Source organism: Anguilla rostrata, chromosome 1 (genome assembly GCF_018555375.3).
Source record: "Anguilla rostrata isolate EN2019 chromosome 1, ASM1855537v3, whole genome shotgun sequence".
Taxonomy (NCBI): domain Eukaryota; kingdom Metazoa; phylum Chordata; class Actinopteri; order Anguilliformes; family Anguillidae; genus Anguilla; species Anguilla rostrata.
In genome coordinates, this window is record NC_057933.1 from 4664729 (window position 1) to 4691119 (window position 26391).

The 26391-nt window shown below is 45.1% G+C and overlaps 3 protein-coding genes across 4 annotated transcripts; 2 read left to right on the forward strand and 1 right to left on the reverse strand.

Moving 5' to 3' along the window:
- Positions 1–1253: 1253 nt before the first annotated feature.
- LOC135233265 (free fatty acid receptor 2-like) lies at positions 1254–7663 on the forward strand. 2 transcript variants are annotated; one of them, XM_064296663.1, is made up of 2 exons: positions 1254–1390; positions 4633–7663. In XM_064296663.1, the coding sequence occupies exon 2, from the start codon at positions 4670–4672 to the stop codon at positions 5660–5662; it is 993 nt and encodes a 330-aa protein (XP_064152733.1). In that variant the 5' UTR covers positions 1254–1390; positions 4633–4669; the 3' UTR covers positions 5663–7663. The 2 variants fall into 2 exon arrangements, with proteins under 2 accessions (XP_064152733.1, XP_064152818.1); XM_064296748.1 differs by lacking the exon at positions 1254–1390 and adding an exon at positions 3009–3211.
- A 671-nt stretch (positions 7664–8334) lies between these two features.
- Positions 8335–16928, forward strand: LOC135233372 (free fatty acid receptor 3-like). Its single transcript, XM_064296876.1, has 2 exons — positions 8335–9714; positions 12255–16928. Exon 2 carries the CDS (start codon positions 12400–12402, stop codon positions 13360–13362), a length of 963 nt encoding a protein of 320 aa, XP_064152946.1. The 5' UTR covers positions 8335–9714; positions 12255–12399; the 3' UTR covers positions 13363–16928.
- A 2463-nt stretch (positions 16929–19391) lies between these two features.
- Positions 19392–25014, reverse strand: LOC135239323 (uncharacterized). The gene is made up of 5 exons (XM_064307914.1): positions 24936–25014; positions 23812–24171; positions 22238–22687; positions 20031–20255; positions 19392–19585 (listed from the first exon to the last, which is right to left on the reverse strand). Exons 1-4 carry the CDS (start codon positions 25012–25014, stop codon positions 20110–20112), a joined length of 1035 nt encoding a protein of 344 aa, XP_064163984.1. The 3' UTR covers positions 19392–19585; positions 20031–20109.
- Positions 25015–26391: the final 1377 nt, after the last annotated feature.

Sequence of the window (26391 nt, forward strand, 5' to 3'; positions counted from 1 at the left end):
TTTGGATGACTGCCAGCAGCAAATGGGAGGCATTGTGTCACTTTTAGGGCCAGTTCAGCTCTGTCGCCACGGTGCGCTCGGGCTGCGCACTGCAGAATCGGGACTGATAGACATCCGGGTCCGAAACGAGGACCGAGCCGAGGTCCCGCCATACCTGCCGGAATGCTGCCGTCTCCCGGCAACCGCCATCCGGCACTGCCGATGTACGGGAAGCCGCAGCACGGCGCCTTCTTCCTGAATTGTTGCCCCCCCCCCCCCCCCCAAAAAAAAAAAAAAAAAGTACGCGGTTGCACTGACAACCTTACAGAAAAGAAGAACTGCAACTGGGCCCGGCTTTTTTTTAAATTCGCGGACGACAGATAGCTGCGGTTATTCCCCGCACTGCGAAAGCAGTTTCTCTCTTTTTTTTTTTATCCCGGGCGATTCCCTTTTGAAATTGCAGAAAATACGGGCTGTCCAGGCTATTTTTGGAGCTCTTCTGCGCTCTGGCACACGGCAGACTTTACTGTACCAGCCCGGATGGGAGACACCAGTAGCTTAATCAGCAAAAGAATGGTACAGGGAATTTGTAAATAGCATTTTAAAAATGCATGTATTTGTAAATGCGCGCTGTTACTTGTACTGTGAACAATACCTGTATATCACTAAGCTATCAGTATACATCTCCTTCTGGTCTGTAAAGCACATGAGAGCACACAGACATTGCAAACTGAATTAAACTTACACCGAGGTCATGTAATGGACATACAGTGTCATTTTCTCTGCAAAACACAATTTATGAGACATTACAGTGAACAAATTAGGACATATCGGATACATTATTTAGAGAAAGAAAAAAACAGGTAGAACAACAAAAAGAATCATTAGAAATTCAGAGTTCACACCCACGGCAAGTATGTCATAAACCTCCCTGACTGAATGACGTGTGTCCTAGCATTGTAGGCCCAAAACGAAAACCCCTATACGCAGCCTTGTTAAGTGAAGAGGATAAGCTGAAGCACTCTTAAATGGACCAGGTCTCCACATCTGTCTGGAGGACTGAAAGTAGATCAAGCAGCATGTGTTTTGTTCAAACACAAACTAACCCCTCGGTCCCCCTGTGGTGCTAAGAACCAGCGTGGTACTAGAAGCAGTAGCTTGCTGATGCAACGCAGAGAATAAATGAAGAAAGTGCTTCTTTTTTTTCCTTCCACAGAATAAAGGAAGTGGTTTAGTATTTTTCTGGCTCCGCCCTTTCTTCGTCAAGTGTGTTTTTTTTCTCGCTGATGTTGATTCGAGGCTGTAATTATCGTCATTCGTGGCTGTAATTCTCACTGTTATAAACGCCCTGACTGACAGGCTGACTGACCTCGTCTTAGGAGAAGACAGTGGGACAAGCTGACACTGATAGGTATGTTACAATGACCTTAACATTCATACCACATTATCACACACGTGATTTTATTTTACTCCACAAAAGAATCTTGGGAAACATGTCATATTAACCAGTAGGCAAGAATAAACAAACTTTGAAAACTGCTCATTCTGTTAATTTAGACCACCCAGTCAAATTACAGCAACGTTAACATACGTCAAATGCATTCACAACTACTGCTGTAATTACAGTGTATTTAAAGGGACAACAGCAAATACAGTATTTTGCTGCTAACCGGGCTTTTATGTATGGTCTTACGTACAGACGAACAGGAGCATAATGTCTGCCTGTTTTGTTTGGCTGGGTAAAGATGTGATAAAATGCAGGGAGGAGACAGTGAAAATCCCATTATTTAAATTCTGAACAAAGCGATTGTTAATCAGACACTTGGATCAGTTTTTGAATTGCTCGTTAATTGACCAGGAAAAAAAAGAAGAGAGAAAAGATGTATTTTTTTCTCATCAACATTCAGGAAGGATAGCCTGAAAACTTATGAATTCAATGAGAGAATTAACTGATATTATTAATTTTCCTGCTGGAAACTGATTGAATGTAGATCTTACGTATTTGCTGTGAGTCATTATTACATGGAAAGAACTGGAATTAATGTGCCTAAACATATGAGATTAGATTAATTAAAAAACATTTTTTTAAACCCTGGTTTTGACCAAAACATGCAGTTTGATAGTTGCTTGATATATTTCCTGTGAAAACTCATTGGTCTTTTGCTTATAGTGTTAATGATTCTAATCTCACAGACTTATCACAGATAATTATTCAACATCATTTTGCTCTTTTTCAAAGCAAGATACAAAGTATGATGGTTTGATATATCGCAGTAAAATGTGCAGTGTTAATTCTACTCTAACAGAGTACATATGAGTCCAATAGGGGCCCTATGAACTCTATAAGAGTTTAATTAAAAATTTACTGTGATACTGTACATACTGTATATATGTGTGTGTGTGTGTGTGTACTGACATGATTGGTGCTTATTTAAGATTAGAGTACCTTCGTATCCTTGGTGAGACCTTGGTTTAGCCATTGATTAGCATGGCCATTGATTACAGTCTGCCACTAGGGGGTGCTATCAAGTTGGTCCCTGCTTCAAAATTGTGCATGGAACTCCATTTACACCTGACAGAAACAGTGAAGAAGCAGAACACCAGAGGAAATGAGACAGCAACATTAAAAAATGTATTTAATACAATTCTCTCATCTGTGCCAAAGACAAGATACCGATCTAAGAAAAACACAGGGGAAATCAGAAAAGACAAACAAAAAAAAATAACTTTTTCCCTCAGATCTGAATATGTACTACCTTCCAAAGTTCATTCATTGCAACAGCCTTTACAGAAGGTAGCAGGAGGAAGGAAACTATTATTCTGGATAGTTCGGCCTATCCTTGTGGATTTATACGCACTTGAGTCTTTCCAAGCAACATCTGATAACAGCCAGAGCCAATAAAAGCCTTTTGTTTCTTTTTTTTGGGGGGGGGGGTGGCGGACATCTGACACAGTCTCTCTTCTTCACACGCTTGTCCTGGCAGTGGCTGTTTAATTTGGGTGAAAGGTTGCTTTCATTGTCTGATTTTATTTTTTTTAAGGCTGCACCTAAATTAACTTCCTGCTCCTAAAGAACTTTTTTTTATGATCCTCATGCCACTGTCACACAGGAAGTGACCAACAGGAAGTGCTCACATCTAGTGTAACTCAGACAGGTGTGTTAGTACGGTAGTTGTGGCTTAAAAACACAAAGACCAGGGGCGGTGCAGAAACTGTTTGAGATCCTCCTGAGGTAAGTCAGATCCACAACTGCACTGATCAGGTCATTATTTTAAATTCCGTGACCCTTTAGATACTCATATAATTCCTGCAGATTACTGAATCTTTTAAAGGAAACACTTCATTTTCACCAATATTTCAGTATTGGGGTCAATTCGATTTCTATTTGACTACTTGAGGAAAGTCAATTCAGAAAAAAGTATTTTCAGAATTCTGAGTCAGTGTTCTAGAACTCCATTCAGTTACGAGTAGTGATTGTGACATCAGCATTAGAATGTTCAGCTAAGAAGATTCTAATCACGTATCTGTGACCGCAGGCCTCTTTTAACTCCGGAGCCGTTGGGGTTCAACACAACCAAGCAGACATTTCTTGTGATTTCAAAAAAAAATCATCATTGCAACATTGGAGCGGCAGACATTATTAAAATGCAGAAGGAGGCTGAGGGAGGAGGGGGCAGAACAGAACTGCACCTCCCAAAAGCATATATCTGTTTGTTTGGTTCTGAGATCGCTCTGAGACAGATCCAGGCGGGATGGGTGCACATCCTGCGGCTCGTACGGGTCGTTGAGAACGCAACTTGGGAATATGCCGTGTCCCGGGATGCTTTTAACGGGATCTCGTCAGTTCCATCTCTCGGAAAGAGCTTTTCCCGGCGTGATCCGTGGTGGAGGAACCATCTGTTTAATTCGAAATGAGACACGCTGTTCAGTGAGAAACAAATGAGCTCTGGGGTTTTCGAATCTTTGCATGTGTGTGGTAATAATGTGAGGTTAGCAGTGAAATGCTGTTGGACGTTTCAGACAAACAGACCTCTCTGTGCCGTTGCAACAGGCAGCCTCTCCTTTCCAATGTTCATGATTAACTTCATATAAAAGTGAACGGCCCAGTAAATCCTTGGGCAAGGTCTACACGGTGTTTCTGGCACCCATTTGCACCGCAGCGGATCAGCGTGCTGCAGGAAGTGCAAATCTAAAACGTAAAAAACGCTGCGTGTTCGTCTTGCACTGTTATTGAATAGATGCAATTGTCAATGTGTTGAGAAATGCATTAAAGCACGCATTTTATTGTCAGCTTCGGAAAGAGGAAATATCTCTACGCAACTTATTATCTGCGCATTTCCTAATAGGGTATTCTTGGCTGGATACACTACTCGCACATGCTCTGAGTCCATTCCATTACATCACTGGCATTTAGCAGACGCTCTTATTTCATTTTTTTTTTGCATTTTTTACATAGCATCCACTTATACAGCTGGTTAATTTTCCTGAAGCAAGTCAGGTCAAGTACCTTGCTCAAGGGTAGCATGAGCTGCGTCCTACCAGGGAATTGATCCTGCAAGGTTATAAGTCCAGTTCCTTCCCCATTATACGGCATCGCCGCCTACCCCGAGCTGAGTCACGCTCTCTAACGGCCTGTGCTTCTTCTCCCCGTAGCCTGTGTCGTTGAGGTAAAACTGAAGACCGAAGCGGAATGGAAAAGACCGAACATAGGCCGCACAGGGACCTGGTGCTGGGCGTCTACATCGTCACCTTCGTGGCCGGCGTTCCCGCCAACCTCCTGGCGCTGGTTGCCTTCACCCGAAAAGTGCGCCAGAAGGCCACGCCCATCGACATCCTCCTCCTCAACCTGACCGTGTCCGACCTCATCTTCCTCGCCCTCCTCCCCTTCAAGATGAAGGAGGCGGCCGACGGCATGCAGTGGAACATGCCCTACTTCCTGTGCCCGCTGTCCGGCTTCCTGTTCTACGCCACCATCTACAACAGCACCTTCTTCCTGACCGCCGTCAGCGTGGAGCGCTACCTGGGCGTGGCCTTCCCCATCAAGTACAAGCTGAAGCGGCGGCCCGCGTACGCCGTGGTGGCCAGCGTGGTCTTCTGGGTCGTCTCCATGTGCCACTGCAGCATCGTCTACATCATGCAGTACTTCAAGCACGGCAACAGCTCGCAGCCCGCCCCGCAGGAGAGGAACACCTGCTACGTGGAGTTCACGGAGGCCCAGCTGGAGGTGCTGCTGCCCGTGCGCCTGGAGCTCTTCCTGGTGCTCTTCTGCATCCCCTTCCTGGTCTGCTCCTTCTGCTACGTCAACTTCATCCGCATCCTGTGCCGGCTGCCCAACATCAGCCTGCCCAAGCGGCAGCGGGCCATCGGCATGGCGCTGGGCACGCTGCTGGTCTTCGCGCTCTGCTTCGGGCCCTACAACGTCTCGCACGTGGTGGGCTTCGCCTCCCGGGAGAGCCCCCCCTGGCGCGTCTACGCCCTCCTGTTCAGCACCTTCAACGCCTGCCTGGACCCGCTCATCTTCTACTTCTCGTCCTCGGCGGTGCGGGGCATGCTCAGGAGCGTCCTGCGGGGCGCGGCGGGGCGGCTCCGCCCGTCCTGCGCGGGGGACAAGGCGCGCTGCTACCCCCACATGGTCTGCACTGCCACCGAGGAGAGCACCCAGTGCTCCAACGAGACGTCCTGAGGCCGCCGCCGCGGCGCCGTGCCGGAAAATGGGGTACGCTCTGGTTACCCCTCCCCCCGTCCATTACACACTCCTCAGACTCAAAGACGCAAAAAGGTGACTGAAAAGATACAACGCTCATCCCTGGGACGGTACCCTACTGGTGCACTGAAACTGTACCTCCAAGCAATGTGGTTTAAATGATTCTGTGGTGTGGGGATGGCTGGTTTAAGCAGCCACACCTGCCCTGGGTCAAGCTAATTAGACCTGGCCAATTGGATAATTGGTGAAGAATTAGATAATTGGCCAGGCTAATTGGACCCAGGAACAGGAGTGGCTGCACCTGTGCGTAGTGAGGTAATCACTGCGCACAGGTTAAATCTGCCATCCCCACCCACACCAGGCAGCTCTCTGTCATGACAGGGTTTAACATCTGCTCATTTGGCTATACCATCTTGCCAAACCCTCGTGGAATAAATGTGGACTGTTTTAACATCATCTCCCTGTGTCTCTGTGCTGGAGGGCCCCAAGGAAAGCCACTTCGGTGGCCTGTGGCAGGCGTGTTTGCCACAGATTCATTTGTACTTTTTTTTTCTTTTCTTTTTTGCTTGCAGCAGGTGCCCATTAGTAGCACCCGAAGAGCATTAACGTACATTTCAGAGCTCGTTTGGAAAGCTTGTTCCGGAAAGAACAAAGATGTTCCGCCACCGGCTCCGTTATTTCGGACAGTGCTCCTCCCGGGTTGTCGGTGTGGAGTTGTGGTTCTCCGCCCGCAGCCGGCTACAACCCCCCGCTCTCAGCACTTTTTCCGCCTCTCTCTCTCCGAAAAGGCGGTTCGTTTTTTTTACGGCCTGCGAGCGTCGGTAAAATCACGGCTTGTGAGCCGCAGATTTATCTGCGCGAGGACCTTGCCGTCGTTGCGCGAAGCGGCTGCTGTGTCCAACGCTCGTCGGATTTGTGTGCGTTTTATCGTCCTCCAAAGGCACTTGCTCAGGAGAGATTTAACAGTGCGCATAAAACAATTTTATACACAAGGACAGAATGTGATGTGTACATAAGCTGTAGGTTCTGTAATGTATGCGCGTACAGATATTTGTATACAAAATGAACGTGCTCTCATGGTTTTAATATATTGATGCTAATTCCACCTGTCCAGGCTTTAACATTGTAATCTATTGATGCAATTGGTTATTTTGAAACGTTAAAGGTATAGAACGGAGTGCACCTTATTTGTTATTTAGTTGAGAATACTTATTTTAGAGAAGCTAAAACATAAAACATAAAAAGATACAGATGTTAAATATTACATTTTTGCATTCGCTGTCTGAGGTAAAAAGTCACCAGTGACCAGCAGGTCAAACATTTAAGCCAAGTAAATGGGTTCTTTAAGTCTGATAGTAATAGCCCGTATTTAACTTATTTCATTTTTGGAAATAGACATTTCATTGTAATGGTAACCTGGTGTATTTGACTGTTTCCTGAGTTAGTATCAGGGGGATTCATCCTCAGATCAAAGAATGTTTTGGACCAATCACAGTCATCCTTTGCTTCAGAATCTCAGGTGCTGATTGGCTGAAGGGCTTTGATGACTGTGAAATATAATATAATTTATAATCTATCACCTATTGCCAGGAGATCCCACTTCTTCAGAGGGGTACTTTGGGTATTTAAGCGATTACTCATAGTTGCTGCTGGATTATGTAACATATTAGCACAATAGTTGTATGATATTTTCCTTTTTTTTCTTTTTTTTAAGCAATAAAGAATCTCAAACTTCACCCAAGAAGACAAAAAACTAAATAAAAAAACCTAGGATGTGGGGCTTGATAGGACAGACTGCAAACACAGTTCTGGTCTGTCATGTTTTACAGTGTATGCTGCTTCTTCTAACATTGTACATTTTCGTTATTGATGTAAATTTGTTTAAGTATTCAGGAATCTACACGTCAACGCCAATGCACTTTATGTTGCCTAGTGTAAGAGTTGTCATAATAACTTAATAAATATGCAATAAGTTTTGTATGTCTAGCATCTTGTTTAATTGTTGTTTCTGAAGCATCGCTTAAGCCAGTACTCTACACTGAAAACAATTATGGTTCTACTGAGAAGCCGGGATATTTGCTGAAATTGCCATCATCATCATCATCATCATCATCCACTATTTTGTCCAATAACTTGGCCAAACATTGGTGACATTTTGCCGATTCTGACGCACAGATAGCACTGGCCACGCGTAACTTTGTTGAAAGAAATGGCATGAGTTAGCCAGTAATCAGGTCAAACCCAAACTCAAACCCTCGGGCCCCCCCCCTCCCCCCCCCCCCCGTCCCGTTCAGCCTAGAATTGTCAAACTTGGTACATCGGTGTACCTCCTCATGCTTGATATTTTCGCCTCAAAGGCCAATAAACTTCCCTGTAATTTTTGGCCACCATTTTGACATTAAAAAAAAAAAAAACTCCAAAAGATAACTTCTTATGAACTGTAAATCCAAATTATGCCAGATTTGGCGTGTGTTGGTAGTGAATGTGTCTGAACTGTGGATTGAAAGCGTTATTAATGAGTTCATTAGACAATGCTAAAATAAACATTTTAACTGCATCCCCCCCCCCCCACTTTTTCCCCTCAAAACAGTTGTCCTTGAGTCACTTCTTAACCGAACCTAGAATAGGTTTTTTTTTTTTTTCTGAAAGCGTAACGAGACATGGCGATTCTGTTATGGATTTTTTGGGCTACCTGTCCCATGGACAAGAATGCAGATTAACCCCTCCTTACCTAATCTTTGAGAACTTAGTTACTTCATTATTAACACACACTTCCACATGTTACATTTTGAAATACTGTACCTTCACAAAACAATTCTCAAACCGTAAGTCTGAACGATACCATGCTGACAACGGACGTATCTTAACTTTGTGTGGAAAATGAGCGATTCGCTGAAAAATGAAAGTAATATGAACGCATTAATATTTGACAGTGTCCCCAGAACCCAGGTTCAGAATCACTACCATGGTAACATGGTCTAAAAGTTGAACAACCACCCCTGTCCCTCTGTTTGAACTGCAGTGCAATAACATGTTCACTGTTTCAATGACATAACCGTGAAGAATTTTCCCTTGAGACCAACAAGGCCCACCCATATTGCTTTCACCATTTCACTGCACATTTCATCACACGCTTTCGCTTTTTCGGATTTGAAAAGGAACCTGGCTCAATGGTGCCTGTGCAGCTATATCTTCATGCCTACATTTTGCCTACATCACATGCTATACGCCATATAAATATCCCTTACCTCCAGCAATGAAACCAAACTGAAAACACCCATGATCCTTTGCACTTAGTAATTGTATTCACAAGTAAGGCCAAAACTGGCTAAATCAACACTTCTCCCTGCAGAATTGGAGTTTCCTTACCTTTGACCCAAAAGTTTATAATAGTCTTGACGATTATCAGCAAGAACAGTACAAAATGAACTCTACTGTAAATGCTGTGTGCATAAGCACTTTGCCTTATCACTTTTACACACCTGGAATATGCTGGAAATAATAACAGATATGAAAGATCAACAATGGCCCTGTGTTTGGTTTACTCTACAGGTGTGTGCTTATTGGCCATACGGAGGAGGTGCTGTTTTCAAAGTAGAGGAGGGGGCATATAAAATAGGTTTCCTGTATTGATTGTACTATTTTCCTATTCCTCTCTCGCTATATTACTCAGGAACGCCATCGTTGCAAGGCGCGAGAACCGTAGATAAGACCGTGTTTTATTCTTCGCATAAATAAGAAACCCAGTTTTGGTCGAGCTCTGCGACAAACCCCTCACGATTATGACAAACGGCTGCCGTGCTGTTTGCGGAGCGTCACCGGGTTACTAAGAGACATTGTTTGGAGAGCTCCGGGACTACAGATTACGGCAGAATCTTATTAATTTTCGTTATCTGCGCTGAATATCGAGGCGATTGGGTAAACAGCGAGGAGCGGCGCTTTGGCTCCGTGTGGCAGTCATTTTGCCAGCGGGACGACAAGTTGAGGAGGCAGTGTGATGAGCAGCAGTCTGGGGCCTAACATTCAGTCGGGTGAGCGATTCGTTGCGTGACCAAGTTAGGGATTTTATATGGATACTGTACAGAACGCGAGGGCCGCGCTTCCGAGAAGACGTCCATAAGGGGTTGGACAGTGCATTATTTCTGAACGACTCCTTCAAAATCGGTTGGTGTTTTATTTTCTCAGCGCCTGAGGCAATCCGCTGTAATTGTCTCGTTGTAGGCTAATTAAACTAGCCTCCAGCCGTCCGATCGCTGCTAGAACATTACACGCTATCATAAAAGCTCTACTTTATCCGTCGATTGCGCTATTAAGGATTAAGGACCATTTGAAACTCTTTGTTGATATAATATTTCACCTGGGTACCTGTGTTGGCAAATGGCCAGGGTTACACATGGTCCGAGGAAGGTAACTGTCAGAGAGAGAGAGAGAGAAGAAAAATAAATCGTAGTATTACAGATGAAAATGAGTAAGTTTTTGTTTGGAGAATTGCACAAATAAACATACATATTTTGAAGAAAAACTATGACCGTAATTTAATTTATGGCCAAAAATCTAGACCATTTCCCATTTTTTCAGGAAGGGAAGCAGGCTCAGGAGCGCGTGGTGGTGTAGTGTTCTGTACTGCATACACAAGATTGATTGCAAATGTACGGTTTTGACACTCGGGGACGCTGAGACATGTAATCACAGTGAATTGGGTAATTTGTCAGTGACCTAACTGTTAACTATTTCAATCCATATTTCTTCTGCTCGTGTGTGGAAAGGTCTTGGTTTTAACTGAGACGTGATTAAACTTTTTTTTTTTTTTTTTTAAAGAGTGCAATGGAAAATTTTGTAACAATTCAGTTTTCTTATTACCATTTCTCTTTAAAGCAGTTTATTTTTGTCCCTTTCCAGGAATGGCTTTGTGTACTGCGTATTAAACTGTGATAAAACCGCATCGCTTATGGAAGCCATTAGGGAATAATATATAATCTTAATATGTTCATGGAAAGGACACTGGCTAGAGAATCATTATTTTAAGGGAACAAGAGTCGTAGATGATGTGTTTTCTGTGCTGTTAAATATATGAGACCATGATTTGTTTTATTATTATTATTATTAATAATAATAATAATAATAATAATAATAATAATAATAATAATAATAATATTTTGGGTAAGGAGGGGTATTTAACATGTTTCTCATTTGGAACATAATCATCCATAATCAGCCATGGTTTCACTTTGGCGTAGGGGTATCCCCCCCCGACACCCATACTGGGAATGCCGTATCTAAAGTCTGTGTATTTATCTGATCACCATCGCGCACATTCATGCGCCAGTGACTCATATCCATGCCGTACACCAGAAGGTGTGACACAGGTGGGAAGGGGCTTCTGGTCAGCTGAAACCGGCAACCTGTTATTGAGCCACCGACTCACACCTGCATTGGCCAGGTAAAGGTGGGCACAAATGATTGACCTGGAATAGACAGAGAACGGGACTCAGTCCTTAATCTTTACTTACAAATATATGCAAGAGTTCTCTTTTCCTTTCTTCACAAGACCAGGTTCGGCAAGATAATCTTGGTGATTGTTTTGTGATTGTTTTGCTTAAGTCTAAATGCACAGTCTTGGAGAAACCGCAAGAAGAAATAACACTTCTGTATTTTCTGCCTGTTGAGAAGCCATCTTAACCTCAAACCTGAGTGGTGTCTGCTGGTTTATGTTTAATTTCTGCACTTAAGGGCTTTATTTATTTGGTGTAATATATTACGATATTTAAAGACAATTATTAGTATATTTGCCAATACATTATGAAGTGTTGTGATGTATGCATAATATATTTATTTCAATATATTTTACAATATATTCCAGTTCCATAAGTGCTAGTAAACAGCACTGTAATGTGTCCAGTGTTACTTCAACTCTAACAGAGTACGTATGAATCAATTTGTGACTGTATGCACTCTCTAAGAGCTGATTTAACTCTGACCATTTTACTACGAGGGCCTGCATTAGCCATGGGAACAGTGAGATGTGTTAGGCAGTTATCTGTGGGGACTGACTGCTCATACTGTGGCTAACCGCTCATACTTTGGTCAACTGTTATACTGTTGCTAAATGCTCATACGGTCACTAATTGCTCATACTGTGGATAACTGCTAATACAGTGGTTAACCGCTCATGCTGTGGATAACTGCTCATTCTGTGGATAACTGCTAATACAGTGGTTAATCGCTCATGCTGTGGCTAACTGCTAATGCAGTGGTTAACCACTCATGCTGTGGATAACTGCTCATTCTGTGGCTAACTGCTAATGCGGTGGTTAACCGCTCATGTTGTGGCTAACTGCTCATTCTGTGGCTAACTGCTAATGCAGTGGTTAACCGCTCATACTGTGGCTAACTGCTAATACAGTGGTTAACCACTCATGCTGTGGCTAACTGCTAATACAGTGGTTAACCGCTCATGCTGTGGCTAACTGCTAATACAGTGGTTAACCGCTCATGCTGTGGCTGACTGCCAATGCAGTGGTGAACCGCTTATGCTGTGGATAACTGCTCATGCTGTGGTGTGCTTTTGCAGGGTCCCATGGCAGAGGGAGAGTCATGATGTGATGGATTCCACAGCTGTGGTGTACAGCGGTCGCTAACAGTCACGTGGGTGGGAGAGAGGACCCCACTGCCCCCTCCCGTTCCCCCTCCCCTGCCCCCCCCCCGCTGCTACGACAATGATGCAGTCACTCCCGACGGAGCTGATGCTCCTGGTCTACATCGTCACCTTCGTGACCGGCCTCCCCGCCAACGTGCTGGCCTTCTACGCCTTCTGCCGCAAGGTGCGCCGGAGGCCCACGCCCATCGACATCCTCCTCCTCAACCTCACCGTGTCCGACCTCATCTTCCTCGCATTCCTCCCCTTCAAGATGAAGGAGGCGGCCGACGACATGCTGTGGAACATGCCCTACTTCCTGTGCCCGCTGTCCGGCTTCCTGTTCTACACCACCATCTACAACAGCACCTTCTTCCTGACCGCCGTCAGCGTGGAGCGCTACCTGGGCGTGGCCTTCCCCATCTGGCACAACCTCAACCGCAGGCCCGTGTACTCGGTGATGGCCAGCGTCTTCTTCTGGGTCTTCTCCTCCACGCAGCTCAGCATCGTCTACATCATGCCCTTCTACAACCCCACGGGCGGCAACGTCAGCCACGACAGGTGCTACGAGAACTTCACCCGCGAGCAGCTGCACATCCTGCTGCCCGTTCGCCTGGAGCTGTGCGTGGTGCTCTTCTGCGTCCCCTTCCTGGTCTGCTGCTTCTGCTACATCAACTTCATCCGCATCCTGTCCCGGCTGCCCAACATCAGCCGCAAGAGGCGCCTGCGGGCCATCGGCCTGGCGCTGGGCACCCTGGTGGTGTTCGCCGTCTGCTTCGGGCCCTACAACGCCTCGCACGTCGTGGGCTTCGTCACGCAGGAGAGCCCCAGGTGGCGCGACGTGGCCTTGCTCTTCAGCACCTTCAACGCCTGCCTGGACCCGCTCATCTTCTACTTCTCCTCCTCGGCGGTGCGGGGCATGTCCAGCTGCTTCCTGCAGGGGCTGCGGCAGAGGCTGCGGCTGACTGGCTGCCGCCCCCCGGTGGAACGCCCGGGGAAGGACGCGGGAAGGGACCCCGGCCCGACGCAAGCTAATGCCCTCTGAGAGCAGGCGTTAGCGGCTTTAGCAGACATGCTAGCGTATGCATTAGCGTGCATGTTAGCGTATGCATTAGCGGACACGTTAGCGTATGCATTAGCGGACACGTTAGCGTATGCATTAGCGGACACGTTAGCGTATGCATTAGCGTGCATGTTAGCGTATGCATTAGCGTGCATGTTAGCGTATGCATTAGCGGACACGTTAGCGTATGCATTAGCGGACACGTTAGCGTATGCATTAGCGGACACGTTAGCGTATGCATTAGCGGGCACATTAGCGTATGCATTAGCGTGCATGTTAGTGTATGCATTAGCAGACATGCTAGCGTATGCATTAGCGTGCATGTTAGCGTATGCATTAGCGTGCACATTAGCGTATGCATTAGCGTGCATGTTAGTGTATGCATTAGCGGACATGCTAGCGTATGCATTAGCGTGCATGTTAGCGTATGCATTAGCGGACACGTTAGCGTATGCATTAGCGGACACATCGGAGGAGAAACACGTTAGCGGACATATCGGAGAAGAAACTCTGTCTCTGTGGTGGTTTATATTTGTGCATGCCGTTCTTGGGTTATTTGTCTTGTCGTTCTCATCGGTCGATTCCCTAAATATCTTTGCGGTGCACAGGTGATGACACGCAGTTCTTAGTCTTTCTAGTTCATCTTTCTGGATCCCTAAATGTGTTCACACCACATGACGTGTGGTTCAACCCTCTCTGCCTGTTATTTTTAATATATATGTTTTTCACTCTTGTGGTTTTCGCGCCCGTGCATCGGAGAGTTTTACGCAGAATTACGTCTAATTTTTGTTTCCTTTCTTCGTAACGGCCCATCGATGAGCTGCAGGGGAAGCAAACAGGAAAGGCAGCAACGCAGCCACATTGAAATCACCCTACGCAGTTTTAAAAAAAAAGCCACCCCCAGATGCACAAAAGCCCAGCCGTGACACACGTAGGCTGATAACGCAGCTCAGCTCTGTGCTAATGAACACCTCATTGGGATAACCTGCCTGAATGATTGACTTCATTTTTTAATTCCCCTGTAGCCTTTTCCCGGGGAAATCGATGGCATTCAAAGGCAGCATCGTTGCATCCCTGCTGACCCAAACACCTCCCGCTCTCCCTGTTTCCTGCCTCCGAACCTCTGTGCCATGCATGGAGAGGCTAGCATGCAGGGACAGGGATGACTGTTTGACTATTTTTTCTTGAGCTAAAATTAATATCAAATTACTTTATACTGCAGTCACCAGTGGCAACTCACACATCTACTGTAATGGATAATAGCACAATCACATGTGGTAGGGACACGAGAATTACTATCAGACACCAATTTGCATGCTTATCTAGGAATATGGCTAAGCTTGGTGTTCAGGTAAATAATTGCTGGGGTAAAACATAAAGAGTGTTAAACTGGAACAAATGCAGAACGGCCCACCTTGTCTACACCTGCTGTTTAGAAATAAAGCGTGTGAGTCCCTCAGTTGCGGAAAAACACATGCAGGGAATCGACAAAAGGAAAACAGCTGCAGTATGAGTTCATACAGAGTCAACAGTACCTACTTATTACCTCATTACAAACTAGTGATGCCATGGAGACTCAGGCTGTGGTACCGAAAGTGATGTAGTTATTCGTTTTCTAGAAACAGTCGCCCTCGGTCCTGGTCCCGGCAGAGCCGCACAGTCTGCCGGTGCTTGCTTTCGCCACCGATTCAGACCCAAGAAACCTCAGTGTGACCTCAGTTATAACAGTGTAAACGTCTGCTTTCAACAAAAAAGCAGGTGATCAACTGTTGTGCTACTCAAGTGCTGAGTAAAAAACAAAAACAAAACAAAAGCCAGCAGACCCTGCAGCTCTCCCGAGGACCACTGTTCTAGAACGTCATTTTTGAATGGAACCCTTTCAGGGGTTCACTGAGATTGCCTGTTTGTAAACAGCTGACGCACTTCTTCACATAGTCTGAGTCTGTAGCTCTGAAGGTTAATTATTTATTTCCTGTTCCAGGAAAAAAAGAGTAACGACATATTGCAGTGTCTGTCACGAGTAACTTTATGATGGGGATTTCACGCAGATGTTTGCATGTTATGCTCTGTTAATGCTCAGGCCTCACTGTCTAAGCATGTTTCTGTTTTCACTAAGACTTTGTTAAAGGACGAATTATGAAGCACTAATAATGAATCCTTGAAAAATAACAGCCATAACCCTTGTCATACTTTGAGAGTACATCAATTATAAGTATTATGTTTAGGTTACACAAGGCTTGTTTCAAGCGTAGGTTTTGTTGTCGCGCGAGCTTCATCATGCTGGGGGTGTGGGCGGGGTTGAGAATGTTGGAGGAGACGTTTTTTGATTGTAAACAAGGGAGTGAAGCAAGGACTGAAACCCTGCACAGTATGCCTTTAAAGTGAATCGGAATACAACAGAATAAATGCACTGCTGCTTTTCTTTGGCTGTGGGAGGATATATTAACAACACAATGATCTTAAGCTTTTTCATACGTCACTGCAGTGAATAGATAAGTAAACATATTCTTGCAACGACAGGCAACCAATTAACAAAAAAAAAACTGCTCCAAGAAGCAATAGAAAGTTATGGAAAGAGTAGCCTGTATTTGCTGTGATTAAAAACAATATAAGGCACTTAAGTGTATTGTTTTCTGACAGACAGTGAAATGATTGATTCTACCAAAAAGTAACCGGGTTCTATTATGATGAACCAAATAACCCATAATAACAGGACCACTAAATAACCCATAATTCATAACCCAAGATAGGGAACCACGTTAAACGTGTTTAGAGGTCCTTGTAAAACATGTTGTACTTTACTGTAGTGATTTATTTGTGCTCAGCAAAAAAAAATACAAAATACTGCTTGAGTCAGCAGAACCACAGGGGAGAATGTTTGTTACCTGGTGATAAATTCAATCCGCCTTTTCGATATTGTTTTTAACTGGTCTAATAGGTCTGTGTTGCGTGGCAGAAATTGTTCTCAAAAGGCACCAGGGTGTTTTTTAAAAAAACGGAGAGATCAATGGTTTAGCTTATTATCGTTTAAAATATATTAATACCTGCGGAGGTTTACAGGGGAAAAGTAAATAAGAATTTAACGCTGGACCCCATGAGAGATGTTCTGCTCGATGCGCAATACACCCTCGAACACACATGGAGCAGATGCTTATTGTTTTTTCCCCCCTGAGCTGACCATTGAAAAGATAGTGAATAATGAAAAAAAAACTTTCCCTTGTTTTTTTTTTGTACATATATCCACAAATTTGTGGTTTTTAGAAAGATTAAATTTTATATTGTGTTTATATTGATTCTGATATTCTGTTGCACCTGAGTCTATGTGTGTGTCTGAGAGAGTGAAAGGAAAATTATGCACTATCTTCATAATTTCTTCATAATAATAGAATAATATTTAGCTGCACTAGACCAGTTGTGTGGCCACAGAAATGCACCACTGTGACAATTCAAGCAAGACTGGCAGATCGTTCATTTTGTTTCTTTTGTAATGAACTTACCTCTATTAATAAAGATTGTTATATAATCGAGTAAACTTTTGATGACAAGTATTTAAGTTTATCTTTCCTCCCAGCATTATTTCAATTAGCATGAAATGCACATTTTTTAAAATCTAGTTTAAAAAGTAATTGTTAGACCAATGTAATCATCATAATCATACTCAATCCTGTTTGTTTATTCAAGGTAAACACATAAAATTGGCACTTTTTTCCTATTGGAATAATGAGTGGTAATTAAAAAAGGATTTGACTGGGAATGACACCATAAGCGAAATAATCAGAGGCCGTATTCACAATCTCATGGCTAGCCGTAGCTCCTAACTTGTCGATTTAGGAGAATCTCTATAAAATAATGAGCTTGTCAGTCCTAAGTTTGACTCAAAAGTTATTGGTCTAAGAATAGTTCACAAAGCTTTTTAGGGTTAAAACCAGCTCCTACATCAGTACATTATTTTTGGTTTCATGTTAAATCAGCTAAATTTTAGCAACGTTTTTATTTATAAATCTGTATTTGAATATGGCAACAGGATTTTTCCTCTTTTACCGCTACAGCATTTCTATGATGAATTTGCCAACACAGACACTTATCTTTTATTGACTAATCACTGCGGGTACAGTAAGTAAGCAAAGAAGGTCAACCGCGCCCCTTTCTCTGGGCGTAAGAGCTCTCACCGTTCCTTTGCAAAAAGTTAGGTCTCAGCAGCTTTGTGAATAGGCCTTAAGAGGTCAATCTTAGCTAGGGACTTTTAGTGCCGATTAGTACTCTCAGTAACTCTTAGCTGAAGATAAAATCTTGTGTGAAAACTGCCCTTGGACAAACAGCTTCTCTCTCTTTATAATGTGCACTTGTAATCTGTTTCTTGATCACGATGATATGATGCACAAACAGTTCGCACGCTACGCAGGTTGTACTCGTGGTTTCTGTAGCTAATGGGCTCTTTGTGCTCGGAGTATTCAGCATAACACAACCACAATGCAAGAGACAAACGTTCCCTTATGGTGCTCTGACTAGTCATTTCTACTTCGCTGTTATACTTAGCGCTAAAAAAAGGCGTCATACGCTGAACCGATGTACAGCATCGCTGCAGCCCGTTGCCAGGACAACGGGACCATTTACTAGAATGTTGGCTAACATATCAGACCTGGGTTGGATATGACGTACTTTGAAACCCTGAAGCCTTTAGATGCCTGTAGAACCCTACAGTCGCCTGAGAATTTTGCAATGAAATCATCACCAACCCGAATGTATGCTAACATGAAATGAGAGATATTTGCTCTTCAGCACAGGCGAATAACAGGTGAATGTAACATTTCTTTTTGTTCCCCAACTGGCAGTGCTCTGCAGGGAGTTAACTTGTGTCTAAAAAGGTCAAAGTTCAACTGAATTTCAAGTGAAGAATTTGACCCAGGGCTTCTATGCGCAGGCTGACATTAACTTAAGTGTAAAGCCAGCTCCAGTGACTCCACATCACCGTGAGTCTCCATGAAGGAGGAGACTTTTTTTTTTTTGTTGCTTCTCAACACCATTTGGATAATTAAAACGAAAGTAACAAACTCAAAAATACAGAGGCGGTTTTTAAGGAAGGAAGTGGGGAAAACCGTGTGACTTTCCTGTTGCCAGTTAGTATCTAATCAAATATTTAAATATTTACAAAGGGATATTGGTACTGATTACGGGTACAGACACGGAAGCGTCTACGTTCGTGGCACTGGGGAGAGAGAGAGAGAGACAGAGAGAGAGAGAGAGAGGTAATATTAATATTACTCGGATGTAGTGTGATTGTTGTTGTTGTGACCACAGCAAACACACAGACCGCCTCCCGCCGGCTAATGCAGCCGTAGCACTAAGGATGTAATCTGGCCTTTTTTTAAAATTTTTTACGACAGGCACGTGCAGACAATATTGTTTTCCCCACGTGTGAACGCAATGAGAAATGCGCGCCCCTTGTTTGGCCCCAGATAGACGTTATTGTTATTGCCGGACTTTTGTCATTAAACTTTATTCAGGCGGTGACGTTGACGGCTGCGATTCAGACGGGAGGACCCGGGGAGGGCCGGGCCGCGACGGCGGAAACTGCTGATCCGCTACTCCAGGCGGGGGAGTGGAACGCGGCGACTCCGCCGAAGTAGGGCGGGGGGGCGGGGCTGAATGACTGCGTCAGCACAACCTGACGCTTCCTGGGGCCCGTATCAGGGGCCCGTATCAGGAAGGAGGATTACCGAGTCAGCCGGACGTCTGCACTGAGTAAAAAACCCGGAACAACTCTCGTTACCTCAGTCCATGTTCCAGATTTGGGAGGGTTCTGGGTTTTTTTTTTTACTAAGCGCAGTTATCCCGCTAACTCAGTAATCCTGGGGGGGTATTTCACAACACAGGATTACTGAGTTAGTTGGATAACTGCTCTGAGTAAAGCCCGGAAACCCCCACCCCCCAAGGAAGACAACTTCTAATGAAGTCAACATGCTGAATATCCATCGAAAATTTTTATTTCAAAATATGTATTTCATGGCTTGTTTTAAAAAAAAAAAATATATATATATAGTAATATCTAAAAGCAACAAGAATGTGTATATTTCTGTATAACTGAGGGAGCTAAGGAGCTTAACAATGTTGCGGGTCTTGAAAATCAGGCGTTTTGAGTGTCGAGGATGTTGCTGCTTCTTAAGGGTCTTCTAAAGGGTCCGTTCCTCTCTTGAAATGTAGTTTTCTGTAAAACAGATTAGATTTATGGATCACTAGGTTGAGCATCTTCAAATATGTGATACCAAGAGCCTTACAGACTTTCAGCTTGTGTGCATGTGTGTGTGTGTGCGTGTGTATGCGTTTATGTGTGTGTGTGTGTGTGTGTGTGTGTGCATGCGTTTGTGTGTGGGTGTGTGTGTTTGTATGTGCATGTGTGTTTCCATGTGAACACAAATTAGTGTATGGGTGTGTCTATACAGAAGGGTTTGTGTGGTATTTGTGGCAGTTTGTGAGTATATGAGTGTGTATGTGTGTGTGGGTTTGTGTATATGAGCGTGTACGTGTGTGTGGGTTTGTGTGTACATGAGCGTGTACGTGTGTGTGCATTTTTGTGAGTTTGCGTGTATTTGTTTTGGTGGATTGGTAGGTTTTTTTCCCCCCACTTCAGTGAATGGAATTTTCATGCTCACCTGTCTTAAAGGTGACAAGGCTCCCTCTTCTTAAGCAGCCAGTTCAGAGCTGCGAAAGGCATTTAATATGATCACGAATTTAATCTGAGCAGCCCCGCGGTACACGCGCCATTATGTCCCGCGCAGAAGTGTACTCGCCTGCAACGGCGAATCCCAAGGCGACTCCGGCGAGGACGCAAATTTTAATGACGTTCAGGCATCGGACGGCATCGCCGGACGGCGGTTCTGTAAGTATTAAACACGCACAAGCAACGACGAGCGTGTGGTGTGAGACACCGTTCGACACGCTTCCTTCTGGAGCAAATCTACAGTACATTTCCCGGCAGGAAACTTGGTTTTTTTCTCCGCTTTGCACGAAGAGACGGGAATTCCGTAGGAGTTACCACACACACGTGAGTACACAACGGTGTTATATAAAAGCGGCGTTGCTCTGTGTTCTTGCACAATGTTGACCCCCCCACCCATAGAACAACGCAGAATTCCGGTAAGATCGAGCACTGACTCAGAAGCACATTGTGCACTTGCATAATTGCAAAAGCGACGGGGAAGCGTGTTCAAACAAACTAAACAACGCCCCAAAACATTGCATATATGTACGGAGCAGGTCGTAAGTATTTGGACACGTTTATTTTTGTTGCTTTGGCTCAGTATTCCCGCACATTGGATATGAAATATGAGGTTAAAAGTGCAGATTGTTGGCTTTGATTTCAGAGAATGCACATCCATACTGGGCGAACTGTGTAGGAATTACAGCCATTTCTATACATAGCCCCCATGTTGGGGAACCAAAAGTAATTGGACAGTTGGCTAATTGGCTGCTCAGCTGTTTCTAGCCCAGTTGCGTGTTGTCACATCATTAGTTAATGCAGAAGAAACTCATCTCTCAACATGATGAACAAGTAAGTGTCATTGCCAGTAAAGCAGGTCATCACAAGGGTGAAAAATAAGACTAAATTGATCAGAAACATAGCCAAAAAATTGTGTCAAAATCAACTGTTTCCCAAATTGCCAAGAAGCAAGAACACACTGGCGGGCTCAGCAATAGCAAACAGCCTGGTAGACCATGAAAGACCACTGCAGTGGATGACCGATGAATACTATCAGTTGTGAAGGAAAAAGCCCCTTTCAACTGTCCAACACATCAAGAACAGCCTCCAAGACGTAGGCCCAGATGAGACTACCATAAAGAGAAAGCTACACCAGCATAACCTCAGAGGTGTCACTGTAAGATACAGACCACTGGTAATCCTCAAGACCAGAACAGCCAGGTTTGAGTTAGCTGAGAACTACACTTCCAGAAAACTGAGTTCTGGAAGACAGCCTTGCAGACAAGCAAGACCAAACATACGCCAATGTGACGGAAAGAGGAAAGTGTGGAGAAAGAAAGGAACTGCTCATAATTCAAAGCGCACACCGCCTCATCTGTGAAACACGGTGGGGGCAGTGTTATGGCTTGGGCATGTATGGCTGCCACTGGAACTGGCTCACTGTCCTTTATTGATGATGTCACTGCTGACAGCGTTCATGTTTAATTTCAAATCCATTGTGCTGGAGTACGGAGCCAAAACAACAAAAAAATGTGTCACAGTCATAATACTTTTAAACTCTAATGGCTGTGATAAAAATGCATGCAATATTTGTTATATAAAAAGGCATGATTAATTGATAAAAAAAAATAAGCTGGAGTTTACTCCTTGTGTGCTAGCCACTGGAATATGGAATTGCTTACAAAGGAATGCAATCACGTACAACAGGCATCTGAAAATGCAGTGCTGAAGAGCTGCAGTGTCTGCTGTTTTTTGTGTTTCAGTGGTTGGCTGAAAACAGTAAAGCAATGCATCCTGTTCAGTCTGATACAGTCCTTCGGCTCTTGTTCAGATTCATAAACTCTGCTGGAGTTACACTGACACTGAACATGCTGTGCAAGCAGAGCTTGTTTTCATGGCCTTAAATGGCTGCTGATGAATGAAACCGCGAAAAAAACCTGCAGACGCTGCGGCCCTCCAGGACCGGAGTTAAACCTGCAGACGCTGCGGCCCTCCAGGACCGGAGTTAAACCTGCAGACACTCTGCAGGCCCTTCAGGACTGGAGTTAAACCTGCAGACACTGTGGCCCTCCAGGACTGGAGTTAAACCAGCAGACACTGCGGCCCTCCAGGACTGGAGTTAAAACTGTTGACACTGAGTCCCCAGACTAACACACTTACCCCAGTTGAGGGAGGCAGACAGTGCGGTCGGTAGTGCTGGGTGGTCACGGACTGTACAGGTGTAGGTGACCCCGGCAGCAGGACCAAGGGAGAGAGGCAGCACACTAACAAGATAAGGCCCCCGGCCAGAGCTGTCAGTCACGAAGATACACTGCTGATGTGGGCGGGGCTTCACTTCCATCACCAGGCTGACAGGAAGCCACACTTTGGGGGCGGAGTCATCGTTCTCCTCCAGTGTCAGGTTCTGCCGAACCGAGCCGTTCGATTGGACAGGCCCCGGATCAGCTGACCCAGGCGTGCAGTCCTGCAGTTCTGACTCAGCGCCATTTTGCGTCCAGCTGAGTCTGACCTGATTTGGGTGGAAGCCCCCCGTCACGCAGAACAGGTTCCACTGTCCCGACCACAGGTCTGGCGGCACCTGCAGGAAGAGGTGCGGGACTGAAGGGGGCGCTGAAGAGCAGAGATCGGATCACCAGGTTAGAGAAACACATCACACTCTCCCTTCTACAAACTACTGTACTGTCACTGTACTGTACAAATCACTGTACTGTATCGTCAACCAGAAAAAATAACTTTATTGTACATTTTTAAAAATTAAAATATGTTTTTATAATTACATTTGTTGAGGATTTTTCAATTAATGAATTCAATTTCAATTGAGCTCCAGAAACTTGACCTCATCCCTGGCCTGAAGTGGCAGTCACATGCCTTAATTACACAACATCAATGTTCATATTCAACCGGTAAAACTGATCACCAGCATACTGGAGCAAAGCCTGGGTCTCACAATTAAGAGAGAGTCTCCACATATGACTGCTGCCATTATTTCTAGCCTTGTTATTACATTCCATTACATATATTTGTCAGATAAAGCATGCTATTCTATGTGTATATGACGAACATTACATTACATTTATCTGTCAGATAAAGGATGTTATTCTATGTGTATATGAACGAACATTACATTACATTTATTTGGCAGATAAAGCATGTCATGCTATGCGTACATGACGAACGTTTGTGGATTGGCAGAAAATGACTTCCTGTGAAAATCAATAATGTACTGCACCAAACAGTAAGTGAATTATCAGGCTTTATCTCAAGGTTCTATGTGCATGCGTGTGTGTGTGTGTGTGTGTAATGATTGGTAGAGAGGGAAACTGAGAGGGTGGTTGTCTATAATGATTCACATTGATGCTGAAATCCCCCACAGCTACAGGAAAGCACATGGTTTTCATTTAGGTGTAACTATAATTATTTCCTATTTCCACTGTTGAGGGAAAAAATATTTGCTTCTTGAATAGTCTGCAGATACACGCACACATATACATATCTCTCTCACACACACAAATACTGTACGTATGTATAAAAATGATATCTATATCTCTATATATTATATTTCTTCTCTAATATGATCAAAGTTAGGTCTGTAGGATTTAGAAAAACCTTGGTTTTTTTTTGTTGCTACTCTATGTTTTTACATGAAGGTCATTGTCACATTTTCTGTGACCCAGAATTCAAACGAAATCCGAGGAGGCGCAGACAGTCAGGAACCGGGCCCGTTCCCCTCTCACCCAGGACTCGAAGTTCGGTGACGTTCCCCTGGTACGGGCTCTGTCCCAAGGTTTTCGCGACGCAGGAGTACACGCCCGCGTCCTCCGCCGCCACCGGCGCGATCTGCAGCGAGGCCTCGTCCTCCACGAGGGAGAACCGCGGCGGGAGAGCGGGGGAGGATATGGCGGCCGCCTCCCCCCCCCGTCCGCGCGGCTCGTCCCGCGCCCCGGCGGGGCCTGGGGTCCTGTACCACTGCACCCCGTAGTTTTGGGTGGTCCACTCCCTGGGGATACGGCAGGGCAGGACCACGGACCCTCCCCTGGTGGCGGTCACCACTGGGGGGTGCCGGCTGACGGTCGCCCCGCCGCTCGTTTCCATGACTACGTGGGAGGGGGTGAGGGGTGAGGGTGGGGGTGGGGGTGCGGGCGGTGGGGGGGGGGTCACACAGTATGGTCAGCATGGGTCAGACTATCACTCAAATGACAGAAACAAAACAAACAAATCTCTTCATTTGTCCTGCATGTTAAACTTTCATCCACGCTATCATGCCATGGCAATCTTATAAAACTCATATTTTCCATAACATTTTGTATGCATAAAATTGTAAACATACACATAACTACATGCATGCACGTATATGTCTGATTAATACTGTATAACTTTTGTTTAAACACTTGCGAAAAATGGAAAAATGTCAATGCACATCACCCACTTGATTCTTGCAGTGTTAGGATACATGTACTATGGCATGTATTTTTAATGAAGTAAAGTCTGTCTGTTTTTTTTCTTCTGTTGGAAGACAGTTACAGAAAAACTGTTTGTTGGACCAGATCATCTTCTAGATACAGGCAGACAGAGAAATAGATAGATAGATAGATAGATATATCAGGCACTTTCAAATAATTATATGCGACAGCGTCAATATCAAAGTGGTCAGGCTTTTCTTTCTGCACCTAAACAAATGATATAACTTCTACAAAAGTAACCATGGTTTCACTGAACTATCAGCTCAACCAATCACAGCCCGGAATTCCAGTACGGTCCAAGCACTGCACTCCAGAGCTATTACACCCTTTGATATCCGTGGTGTTTTTGAACGCAGCAAAGGAGGGGTGGGGGGGGGGGGTATGGGGGTGGCACTGACCTGCCATTGGCTGGATGTCCCACAGGAGAAGGCACAGGTAGCCGACAGCCGGGGAGGAGAGGTACGCACGCGGCATCATGTCGCGCCCCCGAAAAACCCTGCAGCACACTGGGTCCCCCGCCCTGCGCTGCACAGCTTTTTAAAGACCCGCCCGCTTGCGCAGAGAGGCGGCAGCAGCCTGTGTTTTTTTATTTCAGGAAATAATGGGGTGGAGGGGGGGCTAGTGGGGGAACGCTTCGTTTCTGGGTCAGACGCGCTGTTTTATGAGCGTGCAAGCCTCGTGATTGGCTGGCCTGTTGAGCACGGCCTGCGAGCCTCGTGATTGGCTGGCCGTGTTGACGCCACGCCTCACGCGTCTCCTCTGCGGAAAACCGAGTGTGGGCCGAGTATCCGGCTCTTCGGCAAAAACTCCGCCGGCGTGGTGCGGCGCGATCGCAATGCATCCTGGGTGATCGTTGCAAAAAAAAAAAAAAGCCCCTCGCTGCGTACGTGACCTCCATAAATGCTGACTGCGACAGAGGTCATGCACCAGCAGTCCCCCGGAACAAGGTGCTAAACTGCTCTGTTGTTAGGGGCAGGTGGTAGAGCTTTGGGACAGGGGGGTGGGAGGGGGGGAGGGGTGACATAAGCAACCTGAGTCAGCGAAGTTAGAATTGAGATCCTGGTGCTCTGATACCTGCTTTGCATCGCTCAGGTGGACGGTACACACTGCTGGTGATTGACACAAGAAGCTACCACCCCAATAACACTGAAAAGCACTTTAAGATTCTGAGATGAAAGGCACTATATAAAGTCAATGAATGCAATGTTATGCACTTTTGTACGTCGCTTTGGATAAAAGCGTCCGCCAAATAAATGTAATGTAATGTTACGGGTTGGTGGGTGGAGCTTCTGTCGGCCACGCCCCCTGTGGGAGGAGCTGTGCATATACAGTGCAGATGAGGGGTAGAAGGTTTGATAAAGGAACATAAAGGACGTTTACTTCTTATGGAGAGGATTTCACTTATTGTCCAAGCAAACTCAAGTTTGAATAATTAAATGATTAAATAATTTTTTTCTTTGAATGAAAATCTTAACCAAATGTTTTCCTTCAGCCGAAGCACGATAAGATATCGGCTGAGGCCGTGTGAACAGCGCTCGCTCCAGTGTCTGGGAAACCGCGTACTGATATAGGAATCAATAAGGAACATGACATAAACACAACAGAACAGAACAGAACAGAACAGAACCTAATGATGAGGAGAGGCGAGAAGTGTTCTAATGTCCTCAGGAACCCGGTTATTGGCGGTGATGTACGACGCGGTGTGTACGACGGAGTCTGTACGTGTCTCTACCCACGACGCCCTGAGTCACGTCCACGGCGTGCGGCAGGGACTTACGACAAAATGCAGAAAGGCAAAGTTCTGTTTTTTTTTCTCCCGAGTGCTTTGTGGGACCTGAGGAGGAGTACAGCACC